The sequence below is a fragment of the Hyposmocoma kahamanoa genome, unplaced genomic scaffold (assembly GCF_003589595.1).
Source record: "Hyposmocoma kahamanoa isolate Upper Pololo Valley unplaced genomic scaffold, ASM358959v1 66, whole genome shotgun sequence".
NCBI classification, from domain to species: Eukaryota; Metazoa; Arthropoda; class Insecta; order Lepidoptera; family Cosmopterigidae; genus Hyposmocoma; species Hyposmocoma kahamanoa.
Window position 1 is genome coordinate 8,857,442 of NW_020653854.1, and position 19,330 is coordinate 8,876,771.

A 19,330-nucleotide genomic window follows, 5' to 3' on the forward strand; every position below is an offset into this window, starting at 1 on the left:
TAGATAAGTCACTGGTAACTCGACTTATGTAATGCTATTAAAAGATGGACCAAAATCTGAAATATGAAGTCTCATGTGCTGTTGACTGTACTTTACATTGCAAAGTCGTTTCCAAAGTACTAAAGTGACTTTCGATAATTTCAATTAGCGGTTATGGAAAAACATAATATGAAAGTTTTATATATTGTATCTTTATATTATGTTAGAAATAGAAACCAGTAGGTCATATTTATTCACATTAGTAAAATCAACAAGAAGCCTAAATCATTTAGACATGCGACTACAATACAATGACACCAATTCGATTCTGCTGCATCATATGAAGTAACAGTAAATGCTAAGTAGCAGTCAGACAAAAATTCTGTAACCCATCAATCAGATATATGTGTATGTGATCTGTTGTAAGACAACGGTCAAAGGTTTAGCATTGACCTGTAATCAATAGTGCGTGAAAAAATATAACAAACACGTACAATCTTGCAACCCGTAAACACCACTAACCCGCTTGTTCCTGTCAGTCATATCTGCATGGTGATGCAAGAAACGATATTGCTCCGTTAGGTGCTTACAATAACAGTTATTGTGAAAAGACAAATGGCTCCATTCGTCAGTTTGCATGGCGAATTCATGACTTCGACATAACCGTATAGAGATATATGAGCAGTTTCTGTTAAACTGGAAACCTGACTGCAGAAAAATGATTACACATAGATAAGGGATGAAGATTAATGTCAAAAATATGAGTCGTTTGCAAGTGTTGGTTGTGTAAATACTCCGAGTCAATGTGAAAAAGTAGAAACACAAATTAATACTATTTGCGACAAGACACGAGTACCTACAGTCGAAACAAACAAATTGAAATCGTGTTCGCCAGGTATTAACGTGTTCAGGTTGCGGCCAGAGAGCGTAGGCCCTTAGCAATAATTTCTCCGCCTTTTAAATAGTTTCACTCCTTTCATCGACAATGTCAATATTAAATATTTCCAAGGTGAAGGACCTCGCGTGCTCGCGTGCATGATCAGTACAAGATTCCGGCACTTACCGACAGGCCCATCAATTTCGGGACACATTCGAACTTCGCAGAACTTTCGCCAGAAACACGAAACGATCTTGATAATATATCGACAGCAAGTTCATTAATATAAGACACTCTGATTCTTTCCGGTCTTAAAAATCGTCGCAGAAGTAATTAGACTATAGACCGCGGAGCAGATTGTCAACATTCACTTTGTAGAAATTCGTAAACAACCTTATGGTTATATTTTTAAGCTTGATTTCTACATCGATTTGCTCAGCGTCGTTACTAGATCGACTCGTGTGGTCACCATAAATCGTTTTGACTAAATTGGTAGCTGACATGATCTTAATTTTCGAAGTCATGTCAAAATAGAAACTGCTCTACTATTTTCGAAACATGAGCTATAAATGCACATGGTGTAAGTACATAGATTTCAATACCGATGTGGAATAAAATAGGTTTATGCGTGCAGAAGCTATTACAATAAATCGGCTTAAACAAAAAGGCTGGGGTGCGGAGGTTGTTCGGCCAGCAGGCGGGTAGCGAATATCCTCGATTGGAGTCGGCGGGCGCCCCGCTGAGCCCATCTCCACTATATCGCTATTATGGCACTATTACCGTCTCCCGTCTGCTACTGTAGATCAAACTCGTGCAGAACCTGTCACATTCAAGCCACTTATAATAACGGTACACCTACTTTAACCGCTTTAAACACAACAGCTATATTCATGTTTATAGGTAGAAACTCGGAAACACTGATTTCGAAGTTACTGGAGTCTGAGTTTACGATACAGTTGAGTAATATATCTTTAAAGCTAATATTTTTCGATTTGATATAAAGTAGATAACAATTAAGTAAATATACAAAACTAACTAAGTTCGAGTAAAAAGTACCATCGTTTTTGTAAGTCATTGTCTTGAATCAACTTACAATGTTCTTAATTTCAGTTGAACGGAATTGAGTATGTATATTTTTATAATGACGTTCCCGGAATTAGATCACGAACTCAATATTAAATACTAAAAAGTACACAATAGGTGTCTCATTCGCAAATTGTGATGAGGTACATTGATTATGTTCACAGAGGCATTATTACTTCTTGTCAATGTGTCAATCATCCTTTATTGTAACTATAATAGTCATCTACATCATTTTCCTTATCATCTTTTTAAAGACAGTTGTAGGTCACGCGATGAAATGGAAAAAGTAAACCTCTGTTAACCGATACGTCTACTTTTCCTCAACTTTACTCACACTGGTGATTTTACTGTCAGATTTAGCCATATTGAAAAGCCGTTAGCTTAATAACGTACTCAGCGATAAAAGGCGCGAAATCCATAATTTTTTTCGTGTAGTTAAATGCATCCATCACGTTCTTTTTACATGGATTTAACAGGTTCTTAAAACCTGTTAAATCCATGCAAGTCTGCGCTCCGAAGAAAAATGCGTTGAAGACTTTAATGTGTCAAAATAACATACAAATTACGAGACGCCTCGCCAATTTCGAATGACGTAGAAAAAGTTTTCGTACGAAAAAGATCGACGTGCATTAAAATTGCAGGATACTGGCGAGGACTATGAAAGGAACATAAAATAGTTCTGGCCGTATTATGCACGCCCCTACGATGATTCGAAGGGCGATAAATTTAATGCAGTGGACAGCAAAATTGTTGTTTTGACCGCACGACTCGCAGAGCCCTTACAAACCTTTCTTTTATTTTATAGCCTATTGACAGGATACGTTTTGTATGTTGTCATCGTCTTAAGTTATGGCTCTCATTTACAACTGATGTTAATTGCAGAACATTCTTTTGGTGCTGAATTATTCACTCATACGAGTCGTCTATCGGATCATATGTTCCCTTTTAAAATGAGAAATGTATTCAGCTTGACACATACTCTTAATTTCTTCTCTATGCTTATAGGATGGCCAATAACTAGTTTCATAAATGTATTTCCCTATAGAAGCTGCAGTCGGCAAAGATTTGTAAACCTACACCATTCACATGTTTAAGTCTTGTCAGTCCTATCCCACGGCATTTGGAAGCCCTTAAAAGAAAGAAAAAAGTTACATAACTTTTTACTTTCCGCGAAGGCAGCATGCACGTTACCGTATGCTGTTATAGAGGTAACACTCGGGTAACGATCTTTTACACGTCTTCTTTCCTAACACGGGCAACGCCGGGAGCGAAGCAAGGCGGTCCATTGCATGCCCAGAATGTCGCTTTGCCAAACTCGGATGTAACTCGAAAAGGAACAGAGTTCACTTTGAATAACTAAAGAAATATATTTAAAAATAATATTTCGGCATGGAGATAACATAACCAACAAAGTCTTTTTATGAAACCAATTACATTTTGTAAATGACGTCAGTGAAACATTCGCCCTCTTTTTCAAATATGTTTGAGTTTAATTTTCGTTATAGTGTTCGAATATTGTTAAACTAACAGTATTTAAATTTTTAGCTTAATTGCTTACACCGTAAACCACGGCAATTAGAAATTTAACGTTTTATGTGTTTCCAATTAATTACTGACCCTTATTCCTCAACGAAATGATTACAAGTACGTTCCAAGTACTCAAAAGTCTTCCTAAAACCGTAACAGCATGACACAACCCTACCACCCAAGTCCCATACCATTCCAGACTACACGCGGCGAAAATTACTATAGACGTCTGCAAAAACACATTACAACATGGGTTTAAACTCTTTGACGTTTTTAGATTTAGTCTGGCTAAAAATACGTGACAAATAAAAAATATAAAGTTTGTAAACAAATAAAAAGTTTGGTCGAGCGAATAAAACACCTCCTTATTCTATAACTATCGTAAAAAACAACTAAGGAATATTATATATATATGAGACATGGTGCAACATCACTCAACATTTGTGATACTTGAAATTCGACTATTTTTAGGTAGAAATCTATAATTTATTGACTAGGTTATGATAATCATTACTATAATTGTTATTTCATATCTTTTGCACTTTCTTTCTTTTTTTTTAGTTTCACTGGTGATATGGTTATATGGATGCGATCGCTCGCCTAATGGTACTTGCGGAATGTCAGCGCTGGTCTGACAAAGCATACAGCATCTACACTTAACCAGGACTTTTTCAACACAAAATTGGTCAGGTTTTTGTTTTGTTAAATTTTGTTATTTAGAAATTTGTCAAATTACTGTTTTTTTAATGTTGAGTTGTAAATAACATGTGTATGTTTGTGTCTGTTTATAAAGTATTTGTTTATGTGTGTTTGTGTCTAATAAACGTTTTACTTATCTATTATTTCTTATAAATACACTTTCATAAAATGGTGGCCATAAACATATGGCAAATTGAACGCATTTTTTATTCATTTCATTGATGGCTGGAAGTGAATAGTGAGGAAACAAAGATAAATCTTAGGGATTCCTTAAATAGAGGTTGGTCACAAGTTTGCATTACGCGTTCTTTGTTATGTATTACTTCTAAAGGAGTGACGCATGCAGATAGCGTTCAAACTGCGTCGGTCAATATATGAGTTTGCACACAAAAGTAAACTGACTGTCTTTTGTTTTTGTATTTTTTGCGGTATCCTTAAACAATACTCACATACCCAAACATCTGTATCCTTTCGTGACGTAATAGGGAATTCCTTGTCGAACTAAATTGCGTGACGTAGTGGAACCCAGCAAATGTCAAGAGTGCGGTTACGTAAGCCAAGTTGCTTACGGTTACTTACAAGTTACTTAAAGCCGAATTCGACCTTTGGCAACACCTTTGAAAATTGAGTCGTGCTTTAAGGAAATCTTGACATCCGAGATAATTCGAACAATGTTGTTTATATTGGGTGGTAAAGTTCAACGCTGTTGCTCTGCTATTGTTGCCAAAATGTACACGAGTTGCAGAACTCCTATACATTTAAGTGGTGTGTAAAGATATTGCGTATTATATTATTTATTACAAATTCTACAATTGTAATCCAAACTAATATTATAAATGCGAAAGTAACTCTGTCTGTTTGTTACAGGTTCACGCCTAAACCACTGAACCAATTTTAATGAATTTTAGTATAGAGATAGACGGGACCTAGGAAAAAGACATGCTACTTTTTGTCACAAATATAAATATTAAAGGGGGTGAGATAGGGGATGAAAGTTTGTATAGAAAACCAATAAAATTATGATAATTAGTATAGTACAGTTGGCTACTCGAAATACTTATTCTACGCAGACGAAGTCGCGGATACCGGCTAGTATTTTATAAAGATAGATTTCGAGCTTCGAATTTTAAGAAACTCATTTTTTCTTGTCTGACAATACGGACATCACCCAATTATATAATTGAAATTATTTAATCCACATTACTCCTCACAGTTCATAGTTATCGTCTTGACCTCTTTGTAGCTGTCACTTTAATGTTCTTCTTTATTTGTTAACTGGACGTCATTCTTGGTCTTCCTCTCTTTTTCCTTCTATGTTCCTCTCAATTAAAATTCTCACAAGTTCGTCGTTACGTAACAAATATCCAAACATTTTTCCTCTTCTGTCCTCTGTTGTATTTAAAAGATTTCTTTCTTCCCTAACCCTTTTTTCCTTACCTATAAGAACAGGGTTGGGTTACGTAAGAACGTTAGAAAAGTATTTATGTGGTCTGTGTAAGAAAATATACAAGAAGTGATGACATTGGACTAGTTCTGCATAACTACGTCCGGGCAACTATATCATAGGTCATTACTAGATTTACGGATTCAAGGATCCCTTGAGACAAAGGGTGTAACTAGGTACATACTATTAAATCAATTAAAACCGGTTTTAATTGGTTTAAAAGGAAAGTACACTTATTGGTTTCATCCAATTGTATTTCACGACAAAAGAATTAAAATTGCTTTAATAAGCAAGAGGCACGTTAACCTATAATTTATGTATATATGATAATTAGAAGACATTATAAACATTCTTTTCATAATGTCAGTACAGAATACTAAACAAACCAACCCCAAAAGTTCGTGGTATTACATCTATTTCCCAAGTTTTATTGAATTCATCCCCTAGTTTACCACCCTTAGAGATGGAATATTTTCTTCAAACCCTCTTTCCAACAAAAAGAATCATCCAAATCGGTTCACAAATTTCACAGTTATCGCGTAACATACATCCAAAAAGAAGTCGAACCGAGAACCTCCTCCTTTTCTAGAGTCGGTTAAAAACACGTCTACCTCGGGGAAGAGGAATGCAAAGAAAAGGTCGTATTGCGATTATTTACGATTTCCATACATCCGTGGCGCCAGTAACGATGCTGAACAAATTGTAACTGAACTATAAAAGGTCATTTCGATTCTACTAATAAGTGTTATAATCGAGTTATTTGTCTTGCCCTTATAGTTTACAACTCAATTCACAATACTTAAATAAATAATATTTAAATACTTATATAAAATGTCAACTTTAATATGCAAACAATAATGCTTTTGCTTTAGAAAATGAAATCAGGTTTTGTCAGAATCAGGAAGTAATTTTAAATAACTTATTACCTATTCCGCCCTCAATGTCATAAATGACGATTTGCCTTTCGATAACTTTTGAGATATTGGCACCTAAAGTTTTATTGTCACCTATATAAATGTCAATTACGCAAATTTTCCTTAATAATAAAACTGATAGTAAATAAGATATTAAAAAACTGATTAGATGAGGTTGCACTGATCCCTGTTATGTTAATAAATCAATTTAGTTAAAAATGTCGATAGGTTAGGGCAGCTCCCATACCTTTTCTACCTATTTCTGCCGCCAAACAGTAATGTCAGTATTACTGTGTTCCGGTTATGAAGGGTAAGGGTGCTGGCGAAATTATAGGCACATGGGAGTTGTCAACTTATGTCTCAGGTTGACGGGCGCATTGGCAGTGCCCCTCAAATCTTTGCGATTTAAAGCTCTGAGTGGCACTGCAACTATTATGGAAAGGCGCGTAGCTTACCATCAGGCGCACGACTTGTTCGTCCCATCACTTGATATTATAAAAACAAAACGTAATTTTCGATTATAATGACTCTCCCAGACCGTTGTCACTGGCTTGTTCCAGTTGTAAAGAGACTAGTGCATATAGTGCACTTCCCGTTGTGCATTGTACAACTAGCGGTTGCCACCACTAAGTCGTCGAATCTAAAGTCCACTACCAGATCTCCTCATTGGTGGCGCAGCTGTGAGTCACGCTCACTTCCCAACGCCAAAACGTCTCTCCAGTTTCCAATAACCTAAGCGGCTGGAGGGACCGGAGGATATCTAGCTCATCCTCTACTAGCTCTCCGGGCTAGTACCGGAGATGCTGGTCGCAGTGTCCTGCGACAATGTCCGGACATAGCTTCCAATTTAAAGGACAACAGAGGTGACCCGCGCGTCCCGTGCTCATGAGACAGATGCCCCGGCCACACACCACCGGGGCCAACAAACATGTCCGTCTCTGCAGCTGACCAAAAATCCCAGCGAGTCACAAGGTGATCTACTGCTACTTTGACCTTATTTACAAACAACACGTCAACCGCACCCTTCATAATTAAAAAATATGCAACTTTATGCTACTTATGATATTATGACAATGACGATCAAAATTCACAAGAAAATAATACAGAGTTACACAAAAACAAACGATAATGTTACAACAGGCTGCAAGCTGCCTCTAAGGTAATGCTAGGAAGCAATAGCTTCGAGGCAACCAATTTAAATATAATAATGTACAGAGGGTGCTTATGATTGAGTACGAAAGGTTTACATTTGTTAAAATAGAGTTGTTACAACTAGATCTCATAAAATTTTGACAAAGTTAAAACACCTCTTATTGCACACAGGGTAAAATTCAAAAACAATAATAATATGGTTAACGACATCACGATGTTTTACTACCATGACATAGTATTATTTTTTTGGAAATTACTCCAGTATGTTATAATTATTAATACAAAAATCGAACACTAAGAGAAATTCCTTCAAACTAAGCGCCTTCAACGTACCGTGCCTGAAGCTCTCCCAACTGAACTACGGGACAAAAAGCGAACCTTACAAATTTTTGTATATCCTTGTTGGATATCTTTGTTTTTCGTTTTTTTTTTTTGTTTTTTTTTTTTAGTCGGATCGAAGGAATTTTTGTATTGTTTTTCCTTTTTTTATGATATCAAGTGGCGGGATAACAAGTCGTGCGGCTGGTGGAAAGCGACACGTCTGTCCACTACAGTTGCAGCGCCATTCTGAGCTTTAAATCGCAAACAACCAATTAATTCTTAATGTTCAATCTTTGGATTAATTAGAACACGGTCAAGCCAATTACGTAACGACTACAGAATCCTATTATGAGTGTGTCCGACACGCTCTTGGCCAGTTTTTTGGCTCTGTTTTGTAATGGCATCCAAACGAATAAAACTATTACCTACTTTAACTAATATTGGGTAATAGATGCTATGAAAGGCTACGAAAGTTCATTTAACTATAGTTTGCACCTTCTGCTATAGTTTGCACCTTTGCAAACAGCTGTAAGCACTTTAATCCTTTTACGAAGTTTTGTAATGAATTAAAAGTAATTATGAAAGATCTTAATCGTTTAATACCCGTCGATCACGCTGATTGTCTCATTTACATATGAAACCGCAATGTGTTATTGCCGCTAGCTTTTGTAAGATTGATATATTTATTGCAATTTTGTTTTTATTGTGTAATGAAATGACCTCTATAATAATTGCTTTAATAATAAATAGTATTTGTCTTATAGAGATTCTATTTGTCATCAAACAGTTGTCTCATATTAATGCAGTAGAAAATTTCAGTAGCAGTAGAGCTCCTTGTGAAAGAGTTCGTCCAGGGAAGTACTGCCATTTTTATTTCTGAAGCCAAGCAGTAATGTGAACATTACTGCGTTCCGGCTTCGACGAGTAAGGGTGAAATTACCTATGTCTCAGAGTTGGCAGTGCCAATCAGATCTATGTGATAAAAATCTCTGAGTGTCACTGCAACTGTTAGGGACAGGCGTGTCGCTTGCCATCAAGCACACGACTTGTTCGTCCCGTCACTTAGTACTATAAAAAAAATGCAAACCGCCTATTATTTTGAACTATACTTACAAAAATAAAAGTCTATATTATTTAACTTTTTCACTTTTTCATCGTTTCGAGTTTTTAGATTTCCGCGATAGTTACACATTGAATTGAAACTGAAACTCTTTTTTCGAATCTAAATACGAAGTTTCCGGCCCTCTATAGGTCTCATGTTCACGGCTAAATGAGGTGATAAAATCGAGTACACTTGTTTCAAAAAACAAATAGAAAACATTTAATAGGAACAAATATTTATTGGCTGTGAATTTAGTACAATATGCCTCGTATAAATTTGAAAATACAGTTTTACATCCCGTAGAAACAAACTCGTGAGAATTGAAATCAACATAAAAAAATGTATAACTGCAAAATATCAAATATATCATCAGCTCACAAATGAAATTTCACCTTTTTAATTAAAATCACATTAAATTAAAGTATTTTATGTCAGTTTTTCATTAGACGCCTTTCGACAAGTGTGCGCAGGAAGTTTTCAATTTTGCACCTTCTCCGTATCTCCTTCAGGCGACTAGAAATTCCACAACACTCTATCCTTATATCGTTAACATACTAACCATTCGCATGACGCGCTTTACTTCTTCCTTCCTAATATGTATGGTAAAGAAATTAAATAAATACATTAACGGCATAGAAAAGTGCAATTTAGAGCTATCTAAGGTTACAGTGAATAGGCATTTGTTTGGACAAACTCGTACCATATCGTCGCTTAACATCTGATCAGATTGTCGCCAAGCTTGTGTTTACATAATATCATTGATTGTACATATAAAAAGAAATTACTAAAAATCAAAAGAAAGGATTAAAGTCCAAAAACTTCGTTAATAATACAAAAATCTGTTAAAAAATTACAATTTCCATAAAATTAAAAAAACATCTTCTAATATCTCAAAACTTAAAACTTCGACATGGTGTATTTCACTTGTATGTCAATAATGATTTTTCATTATTATGTATGTACACTTAATAGTTATAAATGACAGTAGGCTGAAATTCAGACTTTTAATTTAAATTTAAGTTAATGCCATTAATGATAAAAATGATGCATAACCCATTAAAGACGTCACACATACTAATTATCGTTCATAATTATGTGGGTCTAATTGTTTGTCAATATAGTGTCGTATGTCATACTGTGTACGACAATAGTAACGGTAAATTTTAATTAAAAATGATACCAACATTGTTTATACACGTTTAGACAAACTGACGGACAAACTGGTTTGAGTGCACCTAATGATTAAATATATTTGAACAAACCTGTCCGATTTCAATTGGAGCGTAAGAACATTACTGGCATATAGATGATGGAAAATGTGACAAATATTTGGAGAACTTAGCAGTACAATGTGATGACAGTTTTGTCATCTAAAACTAGGATTACGAAGGTCTAAATACAAACTCCTGTAACTGGCATATCGATACCTTACCTTCTCAAACTCGTATCATATAAAAAGTGATTATTCAGGAGACGGCAAAGCTTTCTATTTATTTTAAATTTCTTATCAAGGGTGTTAATTTGGATGCATTACTTTAAGAAAAGGTAAAAGCCAGCGTGTGAATATGAAGGAAATGTGATGTGAAATCAACCTACAAAATTTGTATGTACAATCTATTTTTTGCATTTTAGTAACTTTAAGATACGAGTTTGAGAAAGTAAGGCGACGATATGCCAAACACGAGTGCAATGCGATGATAATTTTGTCACCTCCAACTAGGACAATAATAAAATACAATATCATTATATGCTATCTTCTCTTCTTCTCTTCTTCTCTTTCTTCTTCTCTTCTCTTCTCTCTTCAAGCTACTGTTACAACTACCTGCTAAAGGGATTCAAGTCTGCCAGCTACAGGCATATATAGTACCAGTAGAGCTCCTTGTGAAAGAGTTCGTATAGGGAGTTACTGCCATCTTATCTACTTCTGCCGCCAAGCAAAATGTGAGCATTACTGTGTTCCAGTTTTGAAGGGTGCTGGTGAAATTACAGGCACATGGGACTTGTCGACTTGTGTCTCAGGGTGACGGGCGCAGTAGCTTTGCCCATCAGATCTTTGCAATTTAAAGCTCTGAGTTATGAACGATATATATGTATAGATGTAAAATTATTCTTGGTAAATAATATTCCCAAAGGTTCGATTGTCTTTCTTCTGGGCTATTTAAACCAGAGTAGACGAGAAAACCACACACTGTCGGTCTGCACTCTCTAGCCAGTGGTTAATTATAAGTTTACCTATCGAGCATTGTGAAAACTTAATATTACCTTCTCAACAGGTATATAGCTCTACACTCCATCGGCTTATGCAATATTGATATAGTGAGTGTAACATTAGACCTGTCGGCAGAAATTAGTGTTGAACATGAACATTAGGGTGGCTCGCTGTCTCGCACGTGTTGCGCTTACGCTTGCCGGTCAGTAAAAACATGTCTGTGCTAATTTTTTTAAATTTACGGATTGTTTCATTTGTATTTAAATAATGTAAAGCTGAGCTGACGCCATAATACATTCATTCTATTTTGACTTTGTCCTAGATAATACTAGTTTGTAATTTAAAAAATATTGTTCTAAGCTCTTAAAAGATTTTAACAGTAGCTAATATTAAATGGTTTTCATAAACACCAAAAAAATTTAAGGATACATGAAAACAAATTAGGGAGAGAAATGGCAATACTAAGTTCTCACTATATTTATACTTAGAGGATGAAAAAAATAATCGTAAGTATTTATACGACAGATGATTTCTTTTTGTCGCAATCAGAAGTTGTTCGTTCCAGTTGTTCAGATTGATGAGCTAAATCACCCCTTAAAGTACTGCCAAATAAAAAATGTCAACTTGTACAGTTTTGTTTTACGCTAATATTGAAATGAAAGCTCGTATTACAAACATACAATCGCACATATCTGCCACAGGCAAAGGGAGAGAAATAAGACCTCCACCCGCTACACTCCTGTCATACCCTTCCCTGTCTTTCTTTCGCTTTTTCGACGCGCATCAGTCTTTCCCACACACACCAGTTCATTCTTATTGCTTGTGACTTGGTTTAAGGCCATCCTCAGTCTGGTTGAAATCCTTGTTATTAGCAATAGTGTTCCTTGTGAAAGAGTTCGTCCAGGGAAGTACTACCACCTTACCCATTTCTGCCACCAAGCAGTAATGTAAACATTACAGCGTTCCGGTTTTGAAGGGTAAAAGTGTTGGTGACATTACAGGCACATGGGACTTGTCAACTTATGTCTGATGAACAGGCTTGTCGCTTACCACCAGACGCACGACTCGTTCGCCCCGTCACTAGGTATCATAAAAAAAAGATATGTTCGCCGAAATCGAACCTTTCCCCATAGTACAACGTACATTTTACTGACGACATCCTTTCCTTTCTATATGATGAAACCATCCAAACCCCTTCACTTATTCTCATCAACACTAGCGGTAAATCTCTTTAAGCAGTGAAAGATCCTGGCGCCACCGTTCTTTAGCAGTAAATGGGGGGTGTTCACTATCTGGAGTAAATCAACCGCTAATAACTACCAACCGATACGATCGCGCTTTCAATAGAGACACTCAATTGTCTGCCGTAGAAAGCTAGAAGCCTTTGTACAGGGAACAGAATGCAATTTTTTTATACAATAGCCACTTTAGTGCTGTCGTTAGAAACAGGAGTTTGCTAAACAAGCTGACAAATTGTCTCCTTTTTTACAGCTATATTATTTGGGTTCTAGCCTTTATTTTACATATAAGATCATTGGGTACTAGTAAATAAAAAAGTAAGAGAGAAAGGACTAATCTTTAAAGAAGCTGTTAAAATTTCCATCTATTATTGAAAATGTATTCAATTGTATAACGCACACACACACTTAACATAGCCCCACACTGCGGAAACGCTATGTCGCGGGTGCCATGGACACACACACGAATAGACAACCACAAATTACACCCAAAATCACGAGATAAATAAATGTAGGCCATACAAATATTTCTCCCGGCCCGGGAATCGAACCTGAGACCTCTGCGTGGCATGGTAACCGTTCGGCCACGAAGACAGTTGATAGTTAAAAGCTTAGAATAATAACGCATAGAAACCTAGTCCACACACGCTAAGTAAGGCAAAAGCGCGCCCAATGGGCCTACACGAGCGGGCGGGCCTTCAGTGCTCAAGGTCAACTTGCACCGTGAACAGCTCAAGAATTTTAGCTAATAATGACGAAATGTGCGGTAAATGAGTGTAAAAATACGTCAGACAGACATAAAATAGATACTAACATCACATTCCACAAGGAAGTAACGCGTTTCAACTTGTATTTATATATAAATATTCACTAAAACCGAAAATTAACCTACTACTAAAACTAGCCTACATGAATTTGATTTTTGCCTCACTTGTGACAGTTCGTTTGATATGAAACTGTCATTCTATGCGTTATTATTCTAAGGTTAAAAGCACCAAAAGTACAGTCAACAAAATTGTATGAATGATCACTCTAAACAAAAATGTACACATATCGAAACTGATTTTTTTTTAAACGATTATAGTGCTCAAAATGCCTGCGTAATATTTTTAATAAAAATCACTTTATGTCAAACTCCACTGAAGTTTTAAATTGTTTTCTGTTTCAATTTTTATGTTTATAAGATATTTGCCAAATGTGTAAATATTTTAAGCACTCTGAACAGCTAAATAACTCGACCACGACAGACGTGTTGACACTTTCATTAGTTACTGATCATATTCATAAGACCAAATCATGATTAAGATTTTGGACCGTTTTTATCGCAAGCGACATAGAGTTGAATTTAAAACGTAAATGTAAGCTTGGTGTACTCTTGATCCTGTACCTACCTCACATGTACGCCCTGCAGTTGGTAAGATTGACGTGTGACATATTTAAAGTACCCATAGTAAGTGCCCATTTTACTCGATATATCGATCAGCGCTAGCATACGCGTAAAATATTTGTATTTTAAATTAAATCTAAATGAAATTAAATTAAATTTTAAAATATTAGTAGCAATAGAGCTCCTTGTGAAAGAGTGTGTCATGGGTAGTAAGTACTTACTGTACAATTTGCCATAAAAATGTTTTACGTGGGCTCTAGCGACACTTTATTAGTGTCTACCCTCCTTGTCATAAGAAACGCATTTGCATATCGGTAACTTTCGAGATATTGGCACCTAAAGTTTTATCACCTAAAAAATGTGAATTACGCTCACTTTGCTTAACAATAAAACTGAATTTAAATTTTTATTAAATTAATATTCAATTATTTTATATGTGAAATTTCACATTGTACAAAGTAGAGGAGTAATTACTCCACTAGTTTGTTATAATTATTAATACAAAGATCGAACACTTACAAAAAATCCTTCGACCCGGCCGGATTCGAACCCACGTCTTCTAGCAAACCGTGCCAAACGCTATGCCAACTAAGCCACGGAACTAACCAGCGGACGTCATGAATTTCCATGTGCTTATTGTCGTATCTTTGTATTTGGTTTTTCTACGACTTTTTAGCCGTAGCGCTATCTATGAAAAATCTATGAAAGTATTTCGTCACCCAGTTAGATGCCTTTACAGCTACCAGACCCGGTTAGAGATGTCGCTATTCACTGCATTTAAATTTTTATTGAATTGATGTTCAATTATTTTTTATGTGAAATTACTCCACTAGTTTGTTATAATTATTAATACGAAGATCGAATACTTAAAAAAATTCATTCGATCCGGCCGGATTCGAACCCACGTCTTCTAGCAAACTGTGCCAGACGCTATGCCAACTAAGCTACGGAACGAACCAGAGGAATCCGGCCGGATCGAAGAAATTTTTTCTAAGTGTTCGATCTTTGTATTAATAATAATAAAACTGAAACTAAATAAAATATGAAAAAAACCGCTTATAGGGGTTGTAGTGAAACCGTGGTAGCCTAATGGTTTGACCTACTGCCTCTCAAGCAGAGGGTCGAGGGTTCGGATCCGGGCTCGCACCTCATGAGTATCTCGGAATTTATGTGCGAAATTTAATTTGAAAATTTATCATGAGCTTTTCGATGAAGGAAAACACTGTGATCAAACCTACATGTCGAAGAAGGTTCACTTTCCTCGGAATATGTGTAAAGTCCCCAACCCGCATTGGGCCAGCGTGGCGGACTATGGCCTAAACCCTCGCCTGAGAGGAGACCCGTGCCCAGCAGTGGGACATATAAATGGATTGATGATGAGGGGTTGTAAATCCCATTTCGCTGATTTCAACTATGTTAATAACTTCATTTCGCTAAAAATGTCGAACACCTTAGTTATGATAAGGAAGTCAGTAATGTTAACAGTATTTAGGTTACTAAAGGTTCAAAAGAAATTTTGAGATCTTTTTATCATATATTAGAACTTATATCTCAAAATTATGGAAGATTTAATTAGATCTATACAAAAACAAAAATACCAGATCATGTAAAATACGTGTAAAAGTGATAAATGGTTATCAGACCAAAAACATGAGGCAAGAAAATGCAATGCTGCGCCGTCGCCACTGCCGGCGTAAATCAGTAGCTAATAGTCGCTGATACGATCGACACTTTCGATTGTGTCCATGGATAGGTTACGTTAGTATTTACTATAAATACTTAAGTTATCAATCGACAACATCTCTAAGTTTGTTTCTGAGGATAAGACTAATTTTGCATGTACGTTGGACCACACCCAAAGATAAGTCAAAATATTTGCTGAAAATTCTACTTTACATTCACTTATATACGAGCACGTAGCGTTCGTTTGAGAAATTATGGCCAAGTGCAATAAAAAACTATATATATCTGAGATCAGAAGTATTTTAAAACTTTATATAAAAATTGGCCAAATTCTAGATATCTGTACAGCATATTCTGTAAATTTAAAAAAATTTAACATCGTCACCAATTGTCACCCGTTCTTATGACCTAGGTCACTCAAAGTCGTATTCCAGAACTCTAATCAATGCTCAAGTCAGGATTTGAGTATGATTTCAAACACTGGAAATACGACCCTAATGGCAAGGACTTGAGTATGATTTCTAGTACTTTAAATCACACTCAAGTCCTGACTTGAGCATTGAGTATAGTTGTGGAATATGACCCTCAGTTTAATATTTTTCGCGTGTAGAAAGTCGTCTTTTGCGAGTTCCCATAAAAATTACTATCATAAATTGTTCTCTTTGACCTACCCTGTCAGCCTTACATATATCAGGACACTGTCGACAACCACTTTCAATACCATACTTCTTCTAATTTTTAATTTGAAAATTTTTATAGTTGAAATCTTTATATAATAACAATGCTAACAATTGTGTAACTACAGTAACTGAATAATCTCAGTACCGAGTACTAAAAATCCGACCTCAAATGTTCGTGAAATTACATCTACTTGTCTAGTTTTACTGAAATCGGTTACCGGAAAGTGCGCGAAACCGGATTCATCCCCTAGTTTGCCACCCTTAGAAGTGGAATATTTTCTTCAAATTTAATTGGGACCAATACTGAGGTGCCCTCTTTCCAACAAAAAACAATCATCGAATATCGGTTCACAAATATCGCCGGAGTTATCTCGTAACATACAAAAAGACAGTAGACACAATGACACTATTACTTTATTCAATCAAAAAATAATATCCACCGTACATGATACTTCACAACACAAGTTGTCTAGATAATTTGAGGTAGATTTTAATTTGATATTTATTGGCCATCTCAATATTCACAAACCGAATTGAGCTTGAGGCTGAGGCATACAAGGACCACGACAAGTGATTGTTAACGAAGCAGGCTGCTCTTCCATGCCAAGGAAGTAACTGTTTTTAAATGTCTTTTTTACTACATCCATTACTTCCCTCGAATGATCCCAGCCTTTAGTCTCGGCTATTATTATCATCTGTAAGAAAATCGTGATGTAAATCTAAGTTAAGTAACGTTTATTTCGCGGCCTTGTCTTCTGAGGTACAGTCAATGCCCTAAGACACCTGGGGGTCTACTCCTGTTCTCCGTCTGTCATCCGGTGGGAACAATTACTGTCAATTATATAATACTCAACCAAATTAAAAGACGCGTGATCCGAATGAAGCTTTGTACTTTTGGTATGACTTCCTTATTACAGCAGTAGTGAATGACATTTTAAGAAAATTTTTAATCAAATTGTATCTTTAATTACATTACATAAAACTACAAATTTCAACCATAAAGCTAGCATTCCTTTACACTTTTTTGTTTCATGGTTGAAAGGTCGGCTTGGGGGAGGTACCTTAGGGCATCGACTGTACTTACTTCATATTGTAAAAAATGATGACAATAAAAAAACGAGTTCTTAAGTTCTCGCAATTACTACGTATTGGAAACGAAACTATTTCTTTTATCTATTAGGTTTAAATTTAATTATAACTTGTTATAAAAATAAGTATCGATATCAAAAGTTTGTGGAAGTATAACTATTCTAATCTATTATCTATATTCTAATCTATTTGCCAAGATTTATTGTAATTTAGAAATGCTGGTGAAATTACAGACACAAGAGACTTGTCAACTTATGTCTCAGGGCGACGGGCGCAGTGGCAGTGTCCCTCAGATCTATGCGATTTAAAGCTCTGAGTGGCACTGCACAGTTACGGACAGGCGTATAACTTAATTAATGATGGGACGAACAAGTCGTGCATCTTATGGTAATAAGATACACGACTTGTTCATCCCATCACTTAATATTATGAAAAAAACAAGAACGATCTCAACAGTGGCCTAACGGTTTGCACTGTGGGCGCTGGATGAAATTTGGGAAATGAACTTTTCTAAATTGGTTCTGGTCTAGGAGTTCTGGAAAGTGCCCCAGAAGGAATTCCATAGCTCTGGTACTTATAGCACAAAGAATTCCCTAGTTTGACACCTAGCATTGGTGTGGTTGCCTGGCACATATTATTGCAATCGGTTATCGGAAAATGGGTCAAATCCAATATACCGGATTCATCCCCTAATTTGCGACTCTTAACGTAGAATATATTCTTCAAATTTGAATGGAACCACTACCGAGGTACCCCCTTTCCAACAAAAATAAATTATCAAAATCGGTTAAGAAATTTCGGAGTAATACATACATACAAAAAATCTATCGAATTGAGAACCTCTTCATTTTTGAAATCGGTTAATAAAATTTCTGACAATAAATAAATTATTATTTCTACCAAAAGTTGTCTTGAACATGTTTAACTATAGTTCGTTTTCAGTTAAATAATAATGACTTAATCTAATTGCGTTTTACATAAGATAGCATATCTATAAATATAAAATATTGTGCTCTGTACGATGTAATTTGCAGATTAATACAAAGCACTTTAACCTCTACACTAAAAATATCGCCATTCATCCAACAATGCTGGGGAAGACAGTCCCGTATCGAGGCATCAACACTAGCAAGTAGAGAGCATATTTCGCCGGTCGACTCAGCCTGATCCTGTACGGTCACTCTAAATTTCATCAAACGTCCTTCGGCGCCAAGTCCTTGCTCCACAGCACGAATCAACATTACATTATCAATATTTCCACCAGTTATCACACATGCCACTCTGTAACAAAGGTTTAAATTCAATTGTAATATGTAGAGCAGATGTTGGAAGCAATTTAACGTCCTGTTGACATAAACTACGTGTAAATATAATAATTATATTCAACAGCCTGTACGTTGAAAAAGGTAACAGAACTGTTCGATGAACGCTACACAAACATTTATCTGCATCCGTGGCCGAACGATTACCATGGTGGTCTGCCACTGGACCCGGGTTCCAATTTCGGGCCGGAAGAAATACTTGTATGGCCTACACTATTTCTCTCGTTAACTTTGGGTGTAATTTGATGTTGTTTATGTGTGTGTCCATGGCACCCGTAAGTGGTAATTCCTGGATGAACTCTTTCACAGGCAGCTCTACCTACTGCTACTAAAAGTTGTATAACAATAATTGGATTAACAGTATTAGTTATAGCGACATTTCGGCGATATTTAAATAGAATAGAATTTTGCTCCGTTGGATCATAAAAAATCTATATGATGCGATATACACAATAACGAATTAATTCACCTCTTTCCTATCAAATTTGGAAAACATCCAGCTAAAACAGCACCAAATGTTACAGCAGCAGCTCCTTCCACTACTAGTTTTTCGTCTTCTAATAAATGCATTATAGCTCTAGCCACCCAAACTTCTTGCACTACAATCTGAAGAGAAAATCAACT

At 36.0% G+C, this 19,330-nt stretch overlaps 1 protein-coding gene across 1 annotated transcript; it reads right to left on the reverse strand.

The window, feature by feature from the left end:
• Window positions 1-16,697: 16,697 nt before the first annotated feature.
• On the reverse strand, window positions 16,698-19,310 carry LOC113232001. The gene is made up of 3 exons (XM_026466622.1): window positions 19,176-19,310; window positions 18,440-18,665; window positions 16,698-16,990 (listed from the first exon to the last, which is right to left on the reverse strand). The coding sequence occupies exons 1-3, from the start codon at window positions 19,274-19,276 to the stop codon at window positions 16,817-16,819; spliced, it is 501 nt and encodes a 166-aa protein (XP_026322407.1). The 5' UTR covers window positions 19,277-19,310; the 3' UTR covers window positions 16,698-16,816.
• Window positions 19,311-19,330: the final 20 nt, after the last annotated feature.